At 45.0% G+C, this 22,891-nt stretch overlaps 1 protein-coding gene across 2 annotated transcripts in view; it reads left to right on the top strand.

Moving 5' to 3' along the window:
• ANO9 (anoctamin 9) overlaps positions 1–22,891 on the top strand; it is a 77,463-nt gene that overhangs the window by 49,499 nt on the left and 5,073 nt on the right. For both annotated transcript variants that reach the window (XM_088458128.1, XM_088458127.1), the window contains exons 11-21: positions 620–702; positions 830–934; positions 1,029–1,193; positions 5,700–5,736; positions 6,651–6,762; positions 8,508–8,565; positions 8,639–8,736; positions 10,862–11,016; positions 11,125–11,277; positions 11,426–11,570; positions 22,743–22,850. In XM_088458128.1, the coding sequence (XP_088314254.1) occupies positions 620–702; positions 830–934; positions 1,029–1,193; positions 5,700–5,736; positions 6,651–6,762; positions 8,508–8,565; positions 8,639–8,736; positions 10,862–11,016; positions 11,125–11,277; positions 11,426–11,570; positions 22,743–22,850 (1,219 nt within the window). The remainder of the gene's footprint in view (positions 1–619; positions 703–829; positions 935–1,028; positions 1,194–5,699; positions 5,737–6,650; positions 6,763–8,507; positions 8,566–8,638; positions 8,737–10,861; positions 11,017–11,124; positions 11,278–11,425; positions 11,571–22,742; positions 22,851–22,891) is intronic.

Raw genomic sequence — 22,891 nt, 5'->3', positions numbered from 1 at the left:
TAAAGTTGGCTGACGTATCGTGCAATATGGATGTGATTCCCTCCATACAAAATGTATCCCATATAGCATTAACGATAGCTGCTACAGATGGGGGAGTTGTAGACCTCCAATATGTGGCAAAATGGCATTTAGCCGAGTTCAGTAGATGTTTAATGAGTTTTTGAGTGGAGTGAGGGAGAATGAGGTATAGGACGAGACAATTTCCGAATACTAAGGTGTATCATGTATCAAGACCCCTGTTATTGTGCTAACTAAATCATGGACTTCAGTCCAAAAGGGCTGTGTATAAGGACAGGATCACCAGGACATTTTATGTCCTCAGTTAAGCAGTCCATTGAAAGCACCATCACCGTCCTTCTGCCCCAGCCTCTATTTGCACATATCCCCTTTAATACTGTAGTTAGTCAGATATTTGTTTAAAGGGAGAAGCCGAACGGTTCACTGAGAGTCACTTATGGCAGTGAAGCTCATTATCTCCCACAGAAAACTATTTATCTAAAGATCGAAATAAAACCACAGTTTTTTTATATTTATTTTCATGGACTCACAATAAATAAAAGAACAATTTAGAGGTTAGAGTCACTTTTTAGACCTAAAACCTTCTATTGTGTTCCTTCAGCTACATTGTTCTTGGAGCTTTGGAAGAGGCAGAGAGCGAAAGTTGTCTTCTTGTGGAATCTGTACAGCTGGGACGAGGATGAGGTAACACTGTGTATTTATGTGCAACATAAGCGGTTTATAGCATATGCAAGTATCTAATATAGAATATAGTATGTCCTTACTTTGTGTTAGTGCTCACTGTACACATAATGCAATCTGTTTATCGCAGGAGGAGCTGGCTCTGGAGCAGATTAACAATCCAGGTTGTGACTACCAGACACACCAACATTCTTATCTGCGCTCCATTGGGGTTCTTCTGGGCGTTGCGCTTATGGTACGAGCTTCCAATTGCTAAACTACTATACTAGTCATTAAGCGTGCATTACTTATGCCTTATCACTACACTCTTCTCCATCTTCCTCTTACAGATTGCCATTTTAATTGGCATAGCGCAAGCTCTAGTCGTATACCGAGTGGTTGCGACGGTGTCCTTCATGCGTTCGTCTTGGGACTTATTACGTGAACATGCCACCACAGCCGCAGTCATGTCTGGAGCCGTACTGCATTACATCACCATTGTCATCATGACCAAGGTAAGACGTGACTTTAGCAAGGTGTATATTCCTAAAGGTCTATGTTACTGTGTGTTGGTGTAGGTATAGGAACAAATTGGGGTATATAAGTAACTGGTACAAATGTGAAAAAGTTACAACCTCTAACAGCCAATCGGAGACCAATTGTGAAAAAGTGAGTTAATATCGGTAGTAACTATGGGTTACAATTACATTTCTACTTCAGGGTCCATAGGGTATCCACAGGATACCTTGGGGTATAGGCGATGGCGGTAGTCATCGGGCACCACAGAGTTAATTTTCATCTCCCAGGATGCACTGGGGTCCCTCTCCTATACCTCGCCCCCAGGCCAAGGCACCTTCAGTTTCGTAGGTGCCCGGCACGGAGCAGGTCACTATTTAGAGGGGGGCTGTTTAACACCGCCCCTGAAGATTTTTTCTTGCTGACACTTCGAGCGGATAGCACGGACAGTCCAATAGGACGTCCTTTCTACCGCTCCTCCACATAGGGATGGGAGACATGGTGCAAGAGGGGTTATTATCCTCCAGGCCCCTTTTTTCTCAGTCACCTCGCAGAGGCCTCCCTGGACGTCCTTTGCTCCGGCATTGACGTTCCTGGTAAGACGTTTGGGTGTACCACCTGTGTTTTCCCCGATGGGGTTCCCACAGTAGTCTGTTTTGCCCTCACAGGGCCTGCCTCAACAAGTTACAACCATGCAGGTTCCCTCTGCACTTCCTACATGGGTAAATACTGTGTCTACTATAGGGCATACCCTGGCGGATTGTCCTCCAGGTTCTGATGCCGGGGGATACACCCCTTGGACCGGCCTTGAGGCCTATGCCGTCGTCTTAGTCTACAATAACTGATGACATGACATCTGGGAGATTCTAGATGTCTCTGACTCGAGTCCTCTCCAAGAGATACAGAGACTAAGGGCCTGATTCAGAGCCGGACGCAATTAGCCCTCGCTCGTTCAGAAAAAGGGGGTGGCTATTCAAATGAACCATTCGCTCTTTGCGGTCTGTTGCCGCCTCCATGTCTGAACGAGCGAACAAAACATGCGGACGTTTATTTGAAAAATACGCCCCCTGGCCGCTCGCATCATACGTCATGTCCGCTATTTATTAGATTAATCGAGTACATCGAACAGCGTATGAACTGCTCGCTATTCTTGTGGCTGGTTTTTGCTACCACTATATTGTGAGCAGTTATGACTATAAAACAACCAGGTGACGTGGTCAATGACGCTGCTGTTTTAATTATGCACACCCTTAAAACGCCCGTTTTGACATTTTAAGCACGCCTGCGTTCTGAATTCCACTCCCCTGTTTTCAAGCACCTTCCCCTGTTACCACCCACATACGCCTCCTCATGTCACTCAAAATAGCAGGCATTTGCTATATAGCGAACAAACAATTTTCGGCCGCACTGACTGGTTCGCGCATGCGTATTACAAACCCTACGCATGCGCAGATGGGCGAACATCGTTCGGAATGAGCGTACTGCCGCTTACGAGCGGCTCTGAATCAGGCCCTAAGTTTAAGTTAACGTTCTGCCTTGGTTTTAGAGGAGGCCGAACGCCAGCTACTCGGTCCACACATGCTCTGTTCAGGGTAATAAAGGTTACTTCTGCGGAATTTCCTTTTATCTGCTAGTGGAGCACATGGTCAATACCAGCCTCAAAGGCGCCTGGATTATGCTTACCCCTTTTTTTGAGGAACATTGTACCAACTAGGAATTTCCTCCAAATGCGGTGGATTCTCATGTGCTGCACTTACTTAAAAGTGCTGCTTTACTTATGCCATCCATATCTTCCCTAGAAGATACTAAGGTCGATGTATTCTCTTTCAGGGGCTGCCTCCAGGCTGGCCACGGCTATCTCCTGGGTGGCCTAGACTTTAGAGTTCTGGGCAGACTCGCTAGTGGAGTCCTTCCTTCAGATACTACCAGAGATCAGGTCACTCTGGTGGGTAAGCTCCGTGATTCAGCCGCATATACATATTACTGAGGCTGCTTTAGATGTCATTCTCTTAACTTACCGGCTGCTGCTGTGTCAGCTCGCCGTTCATTATGGCTGCGCTCTTGAGCGGATGCGGACTCTAAAGCTGGGCATCCACTATACAATTTTCTGTCAGATATCTGTCCAAATTGGCTGGTTGGAATGAAAACCTGGTAGTGTATGGGACCAAATGACAATCACAAACACTGGAAAATAGCCAAAAATGGTTGTTCAGTCAAACTGGTTAAAAAACACAAACTTAACCAATTTAAACTATTTTTTTTGTCCTTTTTTCAGTGTTTAATACCATATGATCGACTGTTATTTGCTGCCATACATTACCAGGTTTTCATTCCAACCAGACAGATATCTGACAGAAAATTGTATAGTGGATGCCCAGTTTAAGATAGAATTAATGCTGATAATGGTGAGATCGTGTTTGGTCTAGACTGGGACAAGATTGTGAATACGTTGGCAGCAGCTAAGTATGCGTGTCTGCCTTCGGCATATACTACTTCTGGGTCCTGGACCTCGTCCTTTCAGCCCCAGAGTAATCCTACGGGTCAGCCCTCTCCTAGGCAGACAGACTGCCAAGACCAAGAAGCAGGCCTGGAGTACAAGTCCGAGGACACGTCCTCAGCCTGACGGGACGGGCTCCCTTTGAGGGATCCCAGGATGGGGGGCCGACTTCTTCAGTTCGCCCGGTCCTGGTGTCAGATCACCACAGACACTTGGGTAGGTAAACTGGTCTCTCAGGGGTTCGTCCTCTTCTTACGCAGAAGGCCCCCCTATCAGTTTTTCTGCACAGGCCCTCTGCCAGACTATGCCAAGACCCTACAAATCCAGAAAGCCATACAATCCTTGCTTCTAGCAGGAGTCGCGGTACCCCGTTTCCTTGGGGAGGAATGGGTTATTACTCCAATCTCTTTCTGGTTCAGATAAGAACTGAGTTTATCAGCATATCCTCAATCTCAAGTCCCTGAACAAATTTCTCAGGGTACCTCGGTCCTGGATGGGGAACCCTACGCTCCATTATACTGGCTATGGAACCTGGGGATTTTATGGTGTCGCTGGATATTCGGGATGCATACCTGCATATTCCAATTGCTTCGTCTCCAGTTTTTTCTCAGGTTTGCTATAAGCAACATTTCCAGTTTAGTACTCTGCTGCTTGACCACTCTACTGCACCTCGTGTGTTTCCCAAAGTTATGGCTGTCCTGGCGGTCAATCTGCGGATGCAGAGTGTCCGCCTGTTGCCTTACCTGGACAACCTCTTGCTCTTGGCAGGGTTCTAGAAGTACTTCACCTCCATCTGCAGCTACCTATGTCTGTGCTTCAGACATGCTCCATCTGGGAGCTCTGTTGGATTCACAACAGCAGTAGGTCTTTCTGACCACAGAAAAGATCTCCACTTTGCAGACGCAAGTGCGCATATGCCTACACAGTCGCCGAGTATTAATCCACTCAGGTCTGCAGATGCTGGGATCCGTGGTATTGACATTCCAAATGGTGGAATATGCCCGGTTTAATTCCAGGCCTCTGCAACAATTGCTCCTCTCCAGGTGGAACGTATTACCCCATCGGATAAAAGTAAACGATGGTGCTCTCTCCAGAGGTGCGTCTGTCTCTTGCCTGATGGCTACAGACATGTCGCCTCACTGTAGGGCGCCCCTTTTGGATTCCATACTGGGTCCAGTTGACGGCGGACGCCAGTCTCCGGGTTTGGTCGCAAGGACAGGTCCACACTCTTTCAGGGTCGGTGGACAGCAGTGGAGTCTGCCCTACCTATTAACATATGGAACTTCGGATGGTCTTCAGGGCCCTCTAGCAAGCCAGGCTCTTATTTCACGGAAAGCCCATACAGGTTCGGTCAGTCTACGCCACGACGGTGGCTTACATCAACCGTCAAGGAGGAACTTGAAGTCAGGCAGCAATGACAGAGGTGTCACGCATCTGACATGGGTGGAAGGCAATTTCCTCAGCCAGCAGGACTCCACAGAACTCCCACCCTGTTGCACCTGTGCTTCAGATGGGCTTTGTTCTGGTCACTGGGTTTCCTTCTCCTTTCTTGTGAGAATGTGATTCTTGAGTGTTCCAGACTTTCTTCTCTCTCTCTTTTCTCTCCTCCTCCAGCCTATGGCTTATTCCGTAACTGAAGGTGCCTGGGGGCGGGGTATAGGAGAGGTACCCCAGTGCATCCTGGGAGATGAAAATTAACTCTGTGGTGCCCGATGACCGCCATCGCCTATATACCCCAAGGTATCCTGTGGAACCCTATGGACTTCGTAGAAATAGAGATAACAAGGGTAAGTTCTTACCATATTTTTTGAATCTATTACGTGTTCCAGTTTTCCACCTTGTATCTCTTTGTTTCATTCTCCCAGTATTTCTTCATTCTACATATTAGGTCTCACTCTTATGACCTATGCCATAGGTGTCCGTACCATTGAGCAGCCGTCTCATGTAAATGCTGATCTGCTTAAGGATACGGAGTGTTTAACTTATTGTTACATTCTTTGTTTTGCAGGTGAATCGCGTCGTCTCCACTTATTTATGTAACTTGGGTGAGTTATTTTTATTTTATTCATTTAGGAGCAATAGATAAGGGTAAATCCATTCATATTTATGGAAAAACATTGTGACTTCTCAAATGGAATTTGGGATATTGAGAAGGGTTAGAGCGTCTTTATTTGGCCCAGCACCCAAGCATGAGTTCTACAAGCCTATGTCAGAAAGAACCTCTCTCTTATCCTGTATCTTGGGCAGTTGGCTTTCTCAGACATTGCCCATTCACCAAAGCAGATCCATAACTGTTATATTGGTCAGACTGACAATAGGCTCATGTATAGGGGGCCCATCATTATGAAATCAAAACTGGGATACCTTTGTGATCTGAAGTTTGAACAAACCATATAATCTACTCTACCTCCTTTTTATTAGCAAATAAGGTCACCCCATTTATAGGAATTTCCACATCGGGTTGGGTGCAATAATAGCCTGGATTATGAAAAAGCGTCTATGTTAACAATTCCGCTATGAAGAAAGTCTGTGCCACAATAACACACAGGAGCCCACAGTATCGCACAGGAGCCCACAGTATCGCACAGGAGCCCACAGTATCGCACAGGAGCCCACAGTATCGCACAGGAGCCCACAGTATCGCACAGAAGCTCACAATAACACACAGGAGCCCACAATAACACACAGGAGCCCACAATAACACACAGGAGCCTTACTCGTGCATTGCTGCATGCGCTGGGCATGACATAAGTAATTGGAGGCTGAATAGCTTGAGTAGAAGAGATTTCACTCCAGTGCCTAATAATAGCTATTACCAATAGTATTGTGCCGATGACCTACAGCTAAGCATGGCAGCTGAGCTAGATATTGGAGAATGCAGGCAGTGGCATTATAAACTGATGACACCAGGGACTTCTTAGCGGTATAATAAAGCTCTTCCCTTTTTGCCTCTCCTCAGAGAACCCTCGGACTTTCACAGAGCGAGAAAACAGCTTCACAACTAAAGTGTTCACATTTCAGTTCGTCACACACTTCTCATCTCTTTTCTACGTGGCGTTCTTCCTGGGAAGGTAACAGGCTGTAAATCGGAACCTTGCCATGATTTCTTTTTATTTCTATCCACCATTATAGAATGTTACACTGTACAGTTACAGAATACTATGCCACTCTTCCTACAATATCACAGCCTTCAATATTTCACCTTTGTCATCCTGCACCTTGTTTCCCATGTGGTGTATTGTGGAAAATATAACTTGTAGGAAATGTTGTGGGCATTTACATTGTTATAATGTTGCCAGGAGGCTTATGGGTAATTGTTGTGAGGGTCCCAGTCACGTGATCTGAAAAGACTGCAGTATCCTGTCCCCATCACTGAAACAGGAAGCCACGATCAACTGCAAGCTATATCTCTGGGGAAAAGCATGTCAGGGGTAAAACTGATAATTACCTAACCCTCATCAGGACACAGCCACTTATGCCCCTTTTACACCACAGCTAAAACCCGGGTTGTTGCTAGGTGTAAAAGGGGCAAGGGTTGGATTCCTGGGTTGTGTGACCCGGCAATCAAACCAAGGTAACTTCCAGGGTTTAATACGAGAATGATCTGTGATGCCCTGCAGTGTAAACTGGTAACCGGGTTCGTCCGACCCAGGTCCCGTTTACAGCATGGGGAATTCTGGGTTTCTCTGCACTTGGAGATGATATTATCTCCAAGTGCAGGGAGAAGTGTTCCACCGCACTTGTGTGAAGGGGGCCGATCCGGGAATAACCCGGATCGGCGCCACAGTTAAATAAGAGTCTGACCCGTTTTGGAACTGTGTTACAAATCCGGAACTTAGGTGGTAAAACAGTATTAGTTAACTTGAGTAACAGCCTATTGTTCTGAGCTGTAATCAGCTAGACAACCCGAAATCTTAACAGTACGGGGGCATGTGGTACGTGGTTTTGGGAAGGGACAGCCCTTTATGACAGGTGCCAGTCCTTGGGGGGGTGCCATATCAAGTCCATACATGTGCTGCTCCCAGGAAATATATAGCTCTCTTTAAAAGAAAGGACTCAGGACCTCATTCAGAGTCGGTCGTAAGCGGCCGTTCGGGAAAGGGGCCGGATATGCAAATGAAGCGATCGCAAGTTGCGTCGCTAAGATGGGATCGTTAGCTGGACGAGCGAGGGGAGGATGCGGCCGTAAGACTAAAAACACGCCCCCTTCTCGATCGTAATACACGTCATCTGCGGGGTTATAAGGATTAATTGAGACCATCGGAGCTGATCGCAGAGCTAAAGGTTGACCATACCCTCTCTCAAGCACTACAATCTAGTCAGTGTAAAAACCACCAATGTCACGTGTGCCATGACACTACTTTGTTAATTATGCACTCCCATTAAACTCCCCTCACATAGTCAGGCACGCCTGTTTTCGGATCTCCACACACAAGCACCTTCCCCTGTTACCACCCACAAATGCCTCATCCTGTCACTCAAACTAACGACCTGGTTGTGTTCAAGGAGAGAGCAATTTCCGATCGCAACAGCTAGTTTGCGCAGGCGCATTGCGAATCTTACGCATGCGCAGTTTAGCGAACATTGCTGGGTACGACCGAGCGACCGCTTACGACCGACTCTGAATGAGGACCACAGCCCTGAATCAAGAAACTTTCATACACACAAAATTCCTGTTGGTAGCTGCCTGGAAAACCTCCCATCCCCCCAAAAATAAAACAAATATACTCCTTGTGACATAGTATAAAGCGCACGTCTCTATAATTCTCTCTATATGTACAAAACTGAATGAACGTATTTCTCTCCTCAATTATAGGATTAACGGTTATCCAGGAAATTATGTGCGCATTGCGGGGCACTGGAGGCTGGAAGAAGTAAGTGTGTACTGCTGTAATGTCAGGTGGGTAAGAAACTCTAGTCTGATCTAATGTCACCCTCTCACCACAGTGTCACCCCAGTGGCTGCATCACAGACCTGTTTATACAGATGTGTATCATCATGATCCTAAAACAGACGCTCAGTAACTGTGTGGAGTTTCTATCCCCGTGAGTATGATCCGGCCGCTGTGCTATTATTCTATAATACCACTTCTCGTATCTGTCAAGACTTTTGCTATATGAATGTAAATCGGTAACTCCTTTCTTACACTGGGGGTAATTCAGAGGCGGACGCAGTTGCAGTAGTGGCTGTGACATTTGTTACAGCCGCTACTGCGTGTTTATGCTAATGCCACGGCCGATGGGTTCCTGTAACAAATATCACAGCCGCTCCTGTGTCTTTATGCTAATGCCATGGCTGATGGGTTCCTATAACAAATGTCACGGCCGCCCCTGTGTCTTTATGCTAATGCCACGGCCGATGGGTTCCTGCAACAAATGTCACAGACGCTCCTACGTCTTTATGCTAATGCCATGGCTGATGGGTTCCTGCAACAAATGTCACAGCCGCTACTGTGTCTGTACGCTAATGCCACGGCCGATGGGTTCCTGTAACAAATATCACAGCCGCTACTGTGTCTCTATGCTAATGCCATGGCCGATGGGTTCCTGTAGCAAATATCACAGCCGCTACTGTGTCTTTACACTAATGCCACGGCCGATGGGTTCCTGTAACAAATATCACAGCCGCTCCTACGTCTTTATGCTAATGCCATGGCTGATGGGTTCCTGCAACAAATATCACAGCCGCTCCTACGTCTTTATGCTAATGCCATGGCCGATGGGTTCCTGTAACAAATATCACAGCTGCTACTGTGTCTTTACACTAATGCCATGGCCGATGGGTTCCTGTAACAAATGTCACAGCCGCTACTGTGTCTTTATGCTAATGCCACGGCCGATGGGTTCCTGTAACAAATATCACAGCCGCTCCTACGTCTTTATGCTAATGCCATGGCTGATGGGTTCCTGCAACAAATGTCACAGCCGCTACTGTGTCTGTACGCTAATGCCACGGCCGATGGGTTCCTGTAACAAATATCACAGCCGCTACTGTGTCTCTATGCTAATGCCATGGCCGATGGGTTCCTGTAACAAATATCACAGCTGCTACTGTGTCTTTACACTAATGCCACGGCCGATGGGTTCCTGTAACAAATATCACAGCCGCTACTGTGTCTTTATGCTAATGCCACGGCCGATGGGTTCCTGCAACAAATGTCACAGCCGCTCCTACGTCTTTATGCTAATGCCACGGCCGATGGGTTCCTGCAACAAATGTCACAGCCGCTCCTGTGTCTTTATGCCAATGCCACGGCCGATGGGTTCCTGCAACAAATGTCACAGCCGCTACTGTGTCTTTATGCTAATGCCACGACCGATAGGGTCCTCCAACAAATGTCACAGCCGCTCCTGTGTTTTTATGCTAATGCCACGGCCGGCCGGTTCTCGGCTTACGCAGCTTGGCCAGCCACTGAAGCAGCATCCATCGCGACCATCCGAGACAGAGTCTATGGATGCTGCACTGGGATTGCAAAGGCAATGCATAGACACGTATAGACACCTTGTGCTGCATTTACATTTTGTTAGACAGTATTACACAGCCGCTTCCTTGTGGTTGTGCAGTACTATCCATCTCTGACTCCGGCCCATAGTGTTCCTAACATCAGAGAAAACGGCCAGGCTCTTTGTACATGACAATTGGGTGTGATACTGAGCTGCATACAATGCTGCTGATCTCGTAGCTGAGTGATTTCTTGCAACTGCACATGCGCAAAAATGTCTAAAAACTTGTACAGCGCATGTGTTACACAGAGTGCCCGACAAGGGGTCAGACGGTATCAGAAATGTGTCAGACAAGTGATGGGTGGCAGCTAGTAGTGCACGCAAAAAATGGTCCATTCAGTGGGCAGTTATGGGAGTGTCACAGGCGTGTACAGACGCAGGCATAGGAGGCCATGGGCAGACGGAGTAACTGCATCTGCCATAGAGCTTGGTTTGACCCATGGTGACGTATAAGCAGGCACCAATCGGTATTACAGCGTGCACAAATACTAATAGTGGGCGCCTCAGTCCTTGCACAGTCAGCCGCACGGATGTACACCGGGGAAGCAGTATATAGCGCCATTTGCATAAACTCGCTGACTGGTGACCACCAGTAGAGACAGCTTTGTGTGACTCATTATCGGGCCCTTTATCTAATCCAATAGCTAAAAACCAATCCTGTCTGCAGATACTTAGGCTTCAAGCTGCACGCCCTGAAGGACCGGCTGAGCAGGGTGCACAGTGAGCAGGGCTCAGAGGACTATGCCATGGAGTCATGGAAAGCCAACTATAGGCTGGGCAAAGTTCATATATTCAGTCTGTTTGATGAATTTCTGGAAATGGGTGAGTCTCAAACATATATTTTTCAGGAATCCTGATATTTGGTTTAATTAAAACGTCTCTCTTAGCACAATTAATCTGATTGGTCCATTTTTTTCTCATTCTCCTAAGTCATCCAGTACAGTTTCACTACAATCTTCGTGGCTGCCTTCCCCCTGGCCCCACTCCTTGCCTTCCTCAACAATGTCCTGGAAATCCGTCTGGATGCCATCAAAATGACCCGTCTGCAGCGCCGCCTGGTGCCGAGAAAAGCAAATGACATAGGTAGGATGGTCATGTTCTAAGTACAGTATATCTATTATAGCACCTAAGTGCTTGTTCACATTACTTAAACGTAAAGACCTACCATGCAATGTTAATATTGATCTCTATGGGTTAATTCTGATTACTGCTGCATGTGTTTATTCTTCAGGTATCTGGCTGCAGGTCCTAGAAGCTGTGGGAGTCCTCGCTGTCATTACTAATGGCCTAGTCATTGCCATCACGTCTGACTTCATCCCTAGGCTTATATACAAATATGGCTATGGACCCTGCGCACAGGGGGAGAAGGACACAGAGTAAGATATGGAGCTTATAAAACAATGGGAAAGAGCCATTCTCTAGCCTACGTAACAGACAGACGTGAGACATGTTTAGGCCATAGTTAAAGTCCCATCTGGTTGCTCTTTGAAGTCTATTATGAGATCAGAAAGCAGGCAGTCATGTTATTAAGCACTGGTTTAACTGTGTTTCTTCTGTTGACGGGGGTGACAGGCCATGGTCACAGGTTTCCTCCTTTATAGAACTTTGATTACTATATTGCTGCAGGTTATTAGTTCCGATGTAGTTGTTGTTCATGATATAATTGGCAGGATGGGATGTAGTCGGCATCTCGGCGTGCGGGATGCCGACGGTCCAAATACCGGTGCCGAAATCCTGACAGGTCGGGATCCCGGCACCAGTACCCTGACCGTCTGCATTCCGAAGGTAAGTATTGGGGTGTTAGGTGGAATTCTAGCTAGCAGTGTTAGGCATTAGGGGGAGGGTTAGGCACCGCGGAGGGAGTGTTAGGTGTGGGGAGGGGGAAGTTAGGTTTAGGCACTGGGGGGGAGGTTAGGTTTAGGGGGAGGATAGGTTGAGGCACTAGGAAGGGGGGGGGGTAGGTTTAGGCACCGGGGAGGGTTAGGGTAGGGAAAATACTTAAATGCCTTCCTATGGGTTTCGGTATTCTGGCTGTCAGATACCGCTGTCGGTATTCTGAACAGCGGCATCCCATATGTGCTTGGCATGGATGTCTGCTAAATCTGAGGACAGATGTTACATTTGTGCTCTTAGGTGGTTGATGGTGCAGGTGCGGCCAGTGTTGCACCATTAGTACATCTGCGCACATCAGCGGATTCGCACAGCAGCCGTTGGGCCTCTCAATAGGACGCCCATCGGCCACGGTATTAGTATAAAAACTCAGTAGAGGCGGATACAGAAGACTCCGCCTCTACTACAATAATGTTCACCTCTAAGTCACCCCCCAGTATCTCCTTACTTGTACCTGACAGCATACAAGGATCCTCTCCAGCACATTAGTCACTAATGTATTACATTTGCTGTTGCATTGTTTCAAGATTGGGGCGTGCCCATAGTCAGATGTTTTTGATCACCAACTTTTTTTATTTTATTTTTGTAAGGAGGCTTCCTTCACTCTCTCTGAAATGCCTCACATGGGGTGCGGGGCAAATGTTATATTTGGTCTGGGATGGGGGAGTGACGGCACATCCTAGCTCATCTCTGAATTACAGTACATGTGATAAAGATAAAGACAGGTTTTTTCATTTGCTGCCCCTGTACAGTAACATGTATTTGTCACGGTACCAAGGTGCATCCTGTAGCAGGGATTGCTCCCAGCTGTAAATGAATTAATGTTCTGTTGTTACTTTTTAGTAATCCTTTGCTATAACAGAAGCATTGCTGAGCAATCATGCTGTAAGATAAAATCAGTTGTTGCTGCACAGAGCACAGTCTGGTTCACAAGAAAGGAAATCCTGAATGTATGTTGGTATTGTAATGCTAAATATTGTGTATATTCCACCATAGTTTAGTAAATTTGAGATCAAGTCATTCGTTACTGTCATTTCTTCTTTTTTTTTTTATTATTAATATTTTTATTAGTAAGTTTATTAAAATACAATACAATTGGGTGACATAATTTCAATGATAATCTAATAACTTTTATTGTTATTATAGTATCTACTTGAAATTAACACTAAGAAATTACAATATCTACAAAAAAAGATCTTTAACTATTGAATATCCAACCTATAATGATCGTCAAGTGCATAAAAGTAGAATATGAAAAATTTACCATGATTAGAAATTCAAAATGGAGTACCCCTCTCCGTCTCCAAGTTATACCATGAGATACTTCTAAGAGTATTTTTAACTGTTAAAGATAATGTATGAACATAAGGTAACCAGATACTAAACACAATTTGTTATGTCTGCGTTTATTTATGGATGCCTCCGTCCAATCCATCATAAATATATGTAAATAACATAAAATCTTTTTTTTTACAACTGCGGCCAATTTAGTAAGTAGTAGTCTGATTCCCTTCGTTAATCTTGAAGTGGAAATATCCAAATATTTGTTTCAAAAAGCCCATTCTTTAGTAATTGAGATTTTTTTTTTTAAACATCTCTTATATAACAATTTAATTCCCCCCAAAAAAGCCTGATTCTGTGGACACTCCAATAACCAATAAAGGATGTCTGCCTCCAGGACTTTACACTTCTAGCAATTTGAATTGATTGTTATCACCAATAATATATTTTAATTTAGAAGTATAATCAGTGGTCGAAGTGGGGCGGTATACGGCGGTATGACATACCGCCACTTCCCAGCCCCACTTCATTTTAGCCACAGAAGAGAATGTACCAGCGCTGGGATCCAGAATGGGATCCCAGCGCTGGAACAGCGGCGGCAATGTGTAGAGATGTGTCCCGCAGGGGACACATCTCGATCAACGGAGGCGCTGGCATGTAGCAGCCGGGACAGAGCATTAGGTCCCGGCTGCATTGTAAAGTAACAGGCGCAGCACGCATCGGCCGGCTCGCTGGTGGCTAGCCAATAGCAGGGCTTACTGGCCGCCAGCCAATTGCGGGGCTCGCTGGCGGCCAGCCAATCGGGGGGCTCACTGGTGGCCAGCCTATCGGGGGGCTCGCTGGTGGCTAGCCAATGAGAAGCAGCCAAGTGGCAGCTTCTCATTGGCTAAGAAGTGTCGCTGGATTAAACTACAGCAACCAAGAACCCGATGCTCCCGGTGGCTCCTTTCCAGCAATGCAGGTCAGTAGCAATTAGAGAGAGAGGATGGTTGAAAGAGGGCATAGGGGGCAGACAGAGGGAAGCAGGTAGTTAGTATTGTAGGGGTTGTAAGAGCAAGGGAATCATTTAGTGAGAAGGGCAGGGTGTGAGAGAGGGGAGCAGGCAGGGAGAAGTACAGTGGGGGTGAGAAGTACAGTGGGGTGATATGGAAGCAGGGGCCGGGGGGGGGGGGGATTCAATCTCCATACCCCCACCTCTAAATTCCCACTTCGAGCACTGAGTATAATATGCTCCATGTAATACACTGTATATATTTTTTTTCAACAAAGTTTTCTTTATTGAAGCATGACTGGTATACAAAAAAAAAAAATTGAAACAAGCACACTCATTTGTGGGTATAGTAGAATACACCTCATTTAACAATTGATCAGTATACAAATAAAATAAGTTAACAGCATGTTTCACAATGGTGTATCCAAGAGAGAATACAAATACAGTGGTGTGAGCGCGGGTCTGCAACTATCATCTCCCAACCATAAGCTAGGCAGTGCTAAGGGATATCGGGGGTCTTGCTCACAAACTCGTGTTTCGTACCACAGCGTATTTCGGAAACATTTCCAAATCTGCTCTTTGAGTGACTGAGACAATGTGTATATGTAGCTTTCCCATGTCTCGAAAAATCTCTGTGTAAATCTTTCTTTTTGTAGCGAGGCTTCAAACCATTCCATTCGAAATACATTGAAAAGTTTTCCTAAGAAAAGGGAAAGTGTGGGAGCTGTAGGTTGTATCCACACTTGAAGGATAAATTTTTTGGCTATAGATGATAAAATTATTAACAATTTCTGAACCCCCTGTGCCATTCTAGTACCTTCAGGTGTTATGCCAAATATTGCCCATTCAGGCGTTAAGGGCAGGCAATTTACCAAATTTCGGTTAACTATGTTCCCTATCAGGGTCCAAAAACCTCCGTATTATTGGGCATCCCCATAGGCAGTGCATTAATTCAGCCCTATGTGCTCCACATCTAAGGCACGAGGGATCCACTAACATCCTTATAATACGCCTGCGGTGGGGAGATAAATATGTCCTGTGTACTATGTTCAGGAATAGTTCTGTATAGGATGCTGCAGGTACCAGTTTAACAGATAATTCAAATATTCGTAATAATCTTTTTGTATTTAAAGATGGAAAATAGTCCCCCCCCCCCACTGTGCCAGACTAGTGTATCATATTGTATAGGGGTATGTATGAATGAGTAATGTACCGATATGGCCTTATAAGGGGGATTTTCTCTCATCAATAAGTCATCTAGTTGGTTATTTTGATCATCTGGCGACAGCACCCTGGAAAGATTGGCTACATAGTGTTGGGCTTGTAAGTAAGCTAAAGGCGAGGAGCCAAGTATTTGATATTGTTCCACTGCCTGTACAGACGTCTGTGGTTTTCTTGATTCCCAATTTTTAAGTTGTCGGATCCTAGTGATTCCTTGCCTATGCCATGCAGTAAAAGGTTGACCTGCAGCCCCGTTCAAAATTCAGGTTGAGTTTTAGTGGGAGATCTAGGGACACATATGGGTTCAAGGATTGTTTATGATGTAATATATGCCATGTTTTTCAAGTGGACATTAATAATGGATTAGCTCAAATTGACAAAGGTATCTCATCATCATGTAAGTGCAAGAAGGGAATTAGACCAATGCTATCTAGGAAAGCAGTGTTAGCATATATATTTTTGCGGTGTATCCAGTCCCTCAAATAGCGTAGGTGGGCAGCGTGATTGTAAGCACTAATGTTGGCTACCATTAGATCTACCACATAATGCCACCATTAGATCTACTCTGCTGGAGCTTTACAAGGCCAATTCTTGCCCTCCTGCAATTCCAAATGAACGTGCGTATTATCCTCTCAACCTCCATTGTGTCACGTTTAGACAATAAAATAGGAAGAGATTGGAGAGTATAGAGAAGTATTGGGAATAAAATAATTTTAAACAGGTTTGCTCGACCTAAATATGGAAGATTAAGGTGTCGCCATCTTTCTGCATCATCTTTAATACTGCACAAAATCCTGTTCATATTGAGGGTATATAGATTATTTAGATTTTTTGGTAGTTGTATCCCTAGATACGAAATTGATTTAGTCGTCCACTCAATGGGAGTCTCCCTAAAGCAAGCGGCCGTGCAAAACCTCTTTTCAAGTAAAGTGCCGCCGATTTTTCAAAGCTAACATCAAAACCTAATGCCGATCCTATTTCTTTGATACGTGAAAACAGCGGTCCAAGGGTTCTCCTCATGTCCAAAATAAAAAAGAAAGCATTGTCTGCAAAGGTAGATATCTTTACAATCTCCGGGCCAACCCCGATTCCCCCAAATTGTGACCAATTTTGCAGAATTCTAAGCATGGGGTCTAGAGCCAGATTGAAGAGCAAAGGGGAGAGTGGACAACCCTGTCTTGTCCCCCTGGCTAGTGTAAGGCCCTCTCCCACAGTCCCATTGACCAATAATGAAGTAGTTGGAAGGGTATAAAAAAAAATGTAATCAAGGATCGAAAGATCGGTCCAAATGCCTGTCTATCTAGTATCTCATAACGATAAGGCCCTGAAACCATGTCAAATGCTTTGGTGGCGTCCAGACTTAATAGCATATTTGAAAAATCAGGGTGAAGATTAGCCGCCATTCCAGCCGCAATGGCTGTGCGGATGCCTTTCACTGACTGCCTACCTTTAGCAAAGGCCAAATGATGGCTCGTAAGCAAGGAGGCAAAGAAAATCTGTAGACTATCTGCTAATATCTTCGCCAATATTTTAAAATCAACATTTAGCAGGGTATTTGGGCGATACGAAGAAGGAAGAGTCGGATCTTTGTTTGGTTTTGGAATTAGGGAGGGGAGTGCTTGGGTAATGCTAGGAAAGTGAGGAGTGTCTGTTTGTATTTTACAGAAGAGAGCACAGAGTGTCGGTATCATTTCATGTTGCAAAATGTTGTTATATTCTGCTGAGTAGCCATCGGGCCCCGGTGATTTGTTAAGATTAATAGAGACTATATCATTAGCAATTTCTTCTTCAGTATGGTATGGTATTTTCTAATGCTTCCTGTTGTAATGGGGTAAGACATGGAAGTGCTGCTTTGTCTAGTAATTTGGACATTAAGATAGGGTCGTGTGAAGCAGCCGTATAAAGCTGTATAAAATATTCCTGAAATTTCTGAGCTAAGTCTGAGGTTTTGGTCAGCAGAGTTTGAGTGAGTGTCTTACAGGGCAACTATGTGGTGTTGTTTCTTTAAAACTTCTTGTCATATTTGCAAGTAAGGTACCTGTTTTGTTACCCCATCGAAAATAGTTTTGTTTGGTGTAATCCAATTTTAACTCAGCCTGGGCTAATAAAAAACTGTCCAGCTATTTTTTTGAGTCCATATATTTGGCATGAGTATCATCATTAGGGTTCAGACTGTAATCCCCCAGACTGGATTGCATAGCTTGTTGTAATTCAGTATATTGAGTCCTAATATCTTTATTTCTTTTAGCAACATATGATAGAATAATCCCCCTCATAACCACTTTGTATGTTTCCCAAAACAAGACAGGGTTGTCCCAATGCTCTAAATTGTCATCCATAAACTCCTCCCATTTTAATTTGAGGAATTTCCTAAATTGTTCGGAATGGTAAAGATATGAAGGAAAGCGCCAAAAAGAGGGGCATGAGTATGCTGAGGGTCACTGATACTGGGGCATGATTGGATACCACTATATCGCCTAGGGACGTTGATACAGTTTCTGAGAGGAGTGTTGTGGCGAGGAGAACATAATCAATACACGAAAGAGACCCATGGACAGCCAAATGAAATGTATATGACCTGTCAGTAATGTTAAAAAGCCTCCAGGGGTCCGCTAAAGAGTGATCGGCCAATAACTGTGAGATATGGTTCCACTGGGGAGCTGAGGGATTAGCAGGCACTGGGAACTTATCTACATAAGGGTCTGCGACCGTATTGAAATCTCCACCCAATATTAAATTGTAATTAACTCTACTATGTAAAAGTTGGGATATAGACTGGCAAAAAGCTTGTAGCTCATTATTAGGTGCATATATATTAAGTAACGTATATTTAGCATCATAAATTTGGACATCCAATAAAATATAGCGACTCTCTGGCTAGCGAACACAATTGCGAACACAATTGCAACCCTACGAGACTTGGAATGGTAAGATGCAGAAAAACATTTGCGCAAAGTGGAGTTCTCTCCCGCCTTCCAATGGGTTTCTTGTATGTAATCTATGTCTGGTTTTAATTAGTAAAGGGATGAGAGAACTCGCTTACGTTTAATTGGAGTATTCAGGCCCCCAACATTCCAGGAGGTAATGTTAATAATATAGGGCATCTGCGTAATGGGTTGATGTGGCATCGATATAAGTGCTGTCCTCCCATCTTAATTAACAAAAATGTTGTAAAGATACAATTTCTGTAAAAAACAAGACTCCCCCCATCCCAATATATAGGGACCCGGGCTCGCCCCACATAATATTGATGTGCCTACGTAATATAACAAGAACAAAGCATGCTTGAATGAATTTTCAAATATTTTCCCATCCAAAAAACATAGTACCAAGTCTGGGTATATTTCCCAGAAATTGGCAGAATCATGAAATCACATAACAGAAAAAGAAGCAGTAAAAACACAAAGATATCTTGAAACCTTCTATGTCTGTATTGGAACATTTCAAAATAGTGAACCATTGGAACCAGAAGAGTAGATAGTTTAGATTAACATAGCCTGATTGGCTCATGACTTAGGCGAGGGACTTGAACGTGTGCGGTGCGATGAACCTCTAGAGGGACTGTTTGTAAAAATGAAAAAAATAAAAAAAAGTGATTTACGTGCTACCTCTGGATTATCAAAGACAAGAGTTTGCCCATTCTCAGTGACTTTCAGTTTGGCTGGATATAATCTCTTGTTCTTTGTTGACCAAAAATTTACAGATTGGGGAAAACTCCTTACATTTCTGCGCCACCGCTACTGAAAAGGCCTGATAAATAAGAATCCGGTGATCATCAATTATCAGTTCTCTTTGGCAAAATAAGTTGACAAAATCTTTTCTTTAGCACGGTAGTCTTAGTTATCACTGGAAATGCTCTTCCACTAGGTCCCTGCCTTTCTGGGCCCAGTCTATGTGCCCTTTCAATCTGTGGAGCTCCCAGCTAGTTTTGCAAATTAAGAGCAGAGACCAGAGTCTTACCTAGGTAATCAAACAGTGTGGACCCCTTAACCTGCTCTGGAATGCCAACAAAGCACAAGTTATTACGTCAGTGGCGATTCTCCATGTAATATTTTAAGATGCATCTCTGCATATGATATAGAGACTAATTGTTCATCTCAATACAGAACCTAGTGATATTGTCCACTGATAACTCTGGAAAATCTTCCCGCCACTTTATTAACCCAGTCGTACAAGTCTCCAAGTTGATAATCAAACAAGAATAGGAATATATAAAAGATGTGGAAAAAAGCCCTGTATTCCCCGACGTAACGTACCATCTAGACCCCCAACTCAAATCCTCTTTTGAAAGACCCTGCATACATACTATGTCGTGATGCCGGCTGTGAGAATACCGACAGTGGCATCCCGACAGTCACAATCCCGTTATTAACACTAAAATCCCTAACGCTAACCCTGCCTCCCCAGTGTCTGACCCTAACCTCCACCCTAGTACCTAAACCTAACCTCCCAGCACCGTAAACCTAACCCTCCCTCTTAGTGCCTTACCCTAACCCTCCCCCTAGTGCCTAACCCCTATCCCTGAACCTAACCCCCGATACTTACCTTTGGGATGCCGGCAGTCGGGATTCTGGAGCCGGGACCCGGACTGCTGTCGGGATTCTGGAGCCGGGACCCGGACTGCTGTCGGGATTCTGGAGCCGGGACCCGGACTGCTGTCGGGATTCTGGAGCCGGGACCCGGACTGCTGTCGGGATTCTGGAGCCGGGACCCGGACTGCTGTCGGGATTCTGGAGCCGGGACCCGGACTGCTGTCGGGTTTCTGGAGCCGGGACCCGGACTGCTGTCGGGTTTCTGGAGCCGGGACCCGGACTGCTGTCGGGTTTCTGGAGCCGGGACCCGGACTGCTGTCGGGTTTCTGGAGCCGGGACCCGGACTACTGTCGGGATTCTGGAGCCGGGACCCGTACTGCTGTCGGGATTCCGGTGCCGGTATTTAGAACGTCTGCATCCTGTCTGCTGGGATGCTGACTACATACCTAATGGAATAGATATTGAAGGAAATTTCTCCTGTAACTGAGATATTGTGAGTGGTTGTAAATTACTCTCTTGCAAAATTTGATAAATCTCTCTATATATAAAATAAAGTTCCCGTGTTTAGGGGTCTACCTCTTCATTCGGGCTAATCTCTTGAACCACTGGACAGATTTTGATGGGGTTTTCACTATTCTATACAGCACGCCTGGCCAACCTGTGGCTCTCCAGCTGTTGAGAAACTACAAGTCCCAGAATGCTTTACCAGCTGCTCAGGGGGAGGGCATGCTGGGACTTGTAGTTTCACAACAGCTGGAGAGCCACAGGTTGGCCAGGCCTGCTATACAGGATTGGTCGAGGAAGGTTTAGGTGTAGGATCCATTCACTTGTGACAAAAGGGAGCTGAGCAGTGACTGTTTTAGCCACACCAAGCTGCTGTATAGGAGTCGGCCATGGTGCTGAAACAGCAAGACAGCATCTGACACTGAAGCTTGGAATGAATCAAGTTCACGAAAAAAATAGTTTTGCTGAGTGACTGTTGCAAGACCCAGGGCTGCGCTCTGATTGCCTGTCTGAGACAGTGAGAGCCAATCAGAGATAGCAATGTAAAATGTTGCTTAGCAACTGCTTAGAGAGGGGAGGGAGTCAGAGACTGAGCAGGGTCACATCTGAGGCAAAGAGAGTGAAAGACAGCTTCCAACAAACCCATGAAGATGCCCTGATGTAGACACAGCCAGGAAGGAGCCAGAGGAGCCATAGCTATCAATAATTGCAAAAACAATAAAATCAACCATTGATGGTGGCAAACATCGGCTGCCATCATCAAATGGTAAAAACACTACCATCGGAACAAAAATATTGTTTAGTTACCATCAGATTCCAATGTCCATTCCTATGTTGAACCTGCAGACGGTCTCCAGCCACCACTCTCCCACCGTGAAGTGCTTCCTCTACATCGTGATGTTCCTGTTCAGTCACACACCCTCTTTGATCAGGAGGCACCTACCATGGAAGTCAGTACTGTTCTCGGACAGGGGCACCACAATAAGGAAGCTCAACAGGAAGCCCAGGAAATACAGGGTACATTGTGCAAAGAGGGCATTGCTCATCGCCATGTTCAGCAGCTGGGGAGGCCTGTGCATGGAGGCTGCGGAAATATGCACAGGTGCCCCAGCTCTAGGGACATGCTGCTGATACGGTACAGTAGCTGCAATACAAATCTCTCATCCATGACCCTCCTGTCCTTCCCAGCATCTCCCAGGGGCCAAGCTCCAGCCAGCTGCAGGGCAGCAGCAGTGGGGGGTTGTGGTGACACTGGTGAGATGCAGGGGACTGTGGTGACATGGCGTCAATTGTTATGAGATGCAGGGGGCTTTGGCCAGATGAAATTGCTCCCTAGCATAACATAAACCATTAGTATGCCATCTATAAATACCAATACAAAACCTGCCAGGTGAAAACAAAGGATTACCCCCATAGTGGCAAAAATATTGATAATTTAGATAGGTTCTAATTTTACGCCATGCTAAACATGATGTATACTGTATATTAAAATATTATGTTTAATTTCGGAAGGGAAAGATAATGGATGTGCATGTAAAAGAGATATTAGATTACAATTTGGACCGAAAGCTTGTTCCACAGAATATGTAGTATATGTATTAGTGCCCCTAATCCAATCCATTGCTATCCTATAATTTAGATGCCAATGTATAGTGTCTAAATCTTAGACACTATACATTGGCATCTAATCATCTAATTGCATTTGTTGTAATTTAAACAATTAGATTCTAGAGTGTTTAACGCTCCATATACATTTTTTGTAAAGCTTGGTGAAGAAGTTCTAAATGTTTCTTACTTGGAATTTCTAAAGAATTTTTTCAAATACAATAGTGTTGATTCCTCTATGCAGCGGTTTGGTGGGCTCACCGTCTATAATCGCAGCAGAAATGTTCTCCGTTCTTTTGTCTAATCTAATCTAATCCTTGGCTGTCAGTACAATAAAAGAGCAGGTACAGGAATAGCAGGAGGGAAATAGCTTGTGAAAAAAAGTATAAAGGTTGGACTGCATGATTCACTTAGATAGATAGAAGTGGATCCTAGCAATGTGGACATTCAAGAGGGAGGAATTATTATTATCATTACCACCAATTATAATGGTAATAGTTATAAAGTGTCTCTCTTTCTCCCAGCTGTCTCACAGGTTACATTAATCAGAGTCTGTCCATATTCCGCACTCAGGACTTTGAGAGGCTGACACAAGTCTCACAATCAATATATCCAAACGCAACAGAATGCAGGTACTTACACCAGCATGCTGTACCCCACTTGGTTATTACTC

This window comes from Taudactylus pleione, unplaced genomic scaffold (genome assembly GCF_031769625.1).
Source record: "Taudactylus pleione unplaced genomic scaffold, aTauple2 ptg000810l, whole genome shotgun sequence".
NCBI lineage: Eukaryota > Metazoa > Chordata > Amphibia > Anura > Myobatrachidae > Taudactylus > Taudactylus pleione.
The sequence above is the reverse complement of the archived record's forward strand: the minus strand, read 5'-3'. Positions and strand labels throughout refer to the sequence as shown.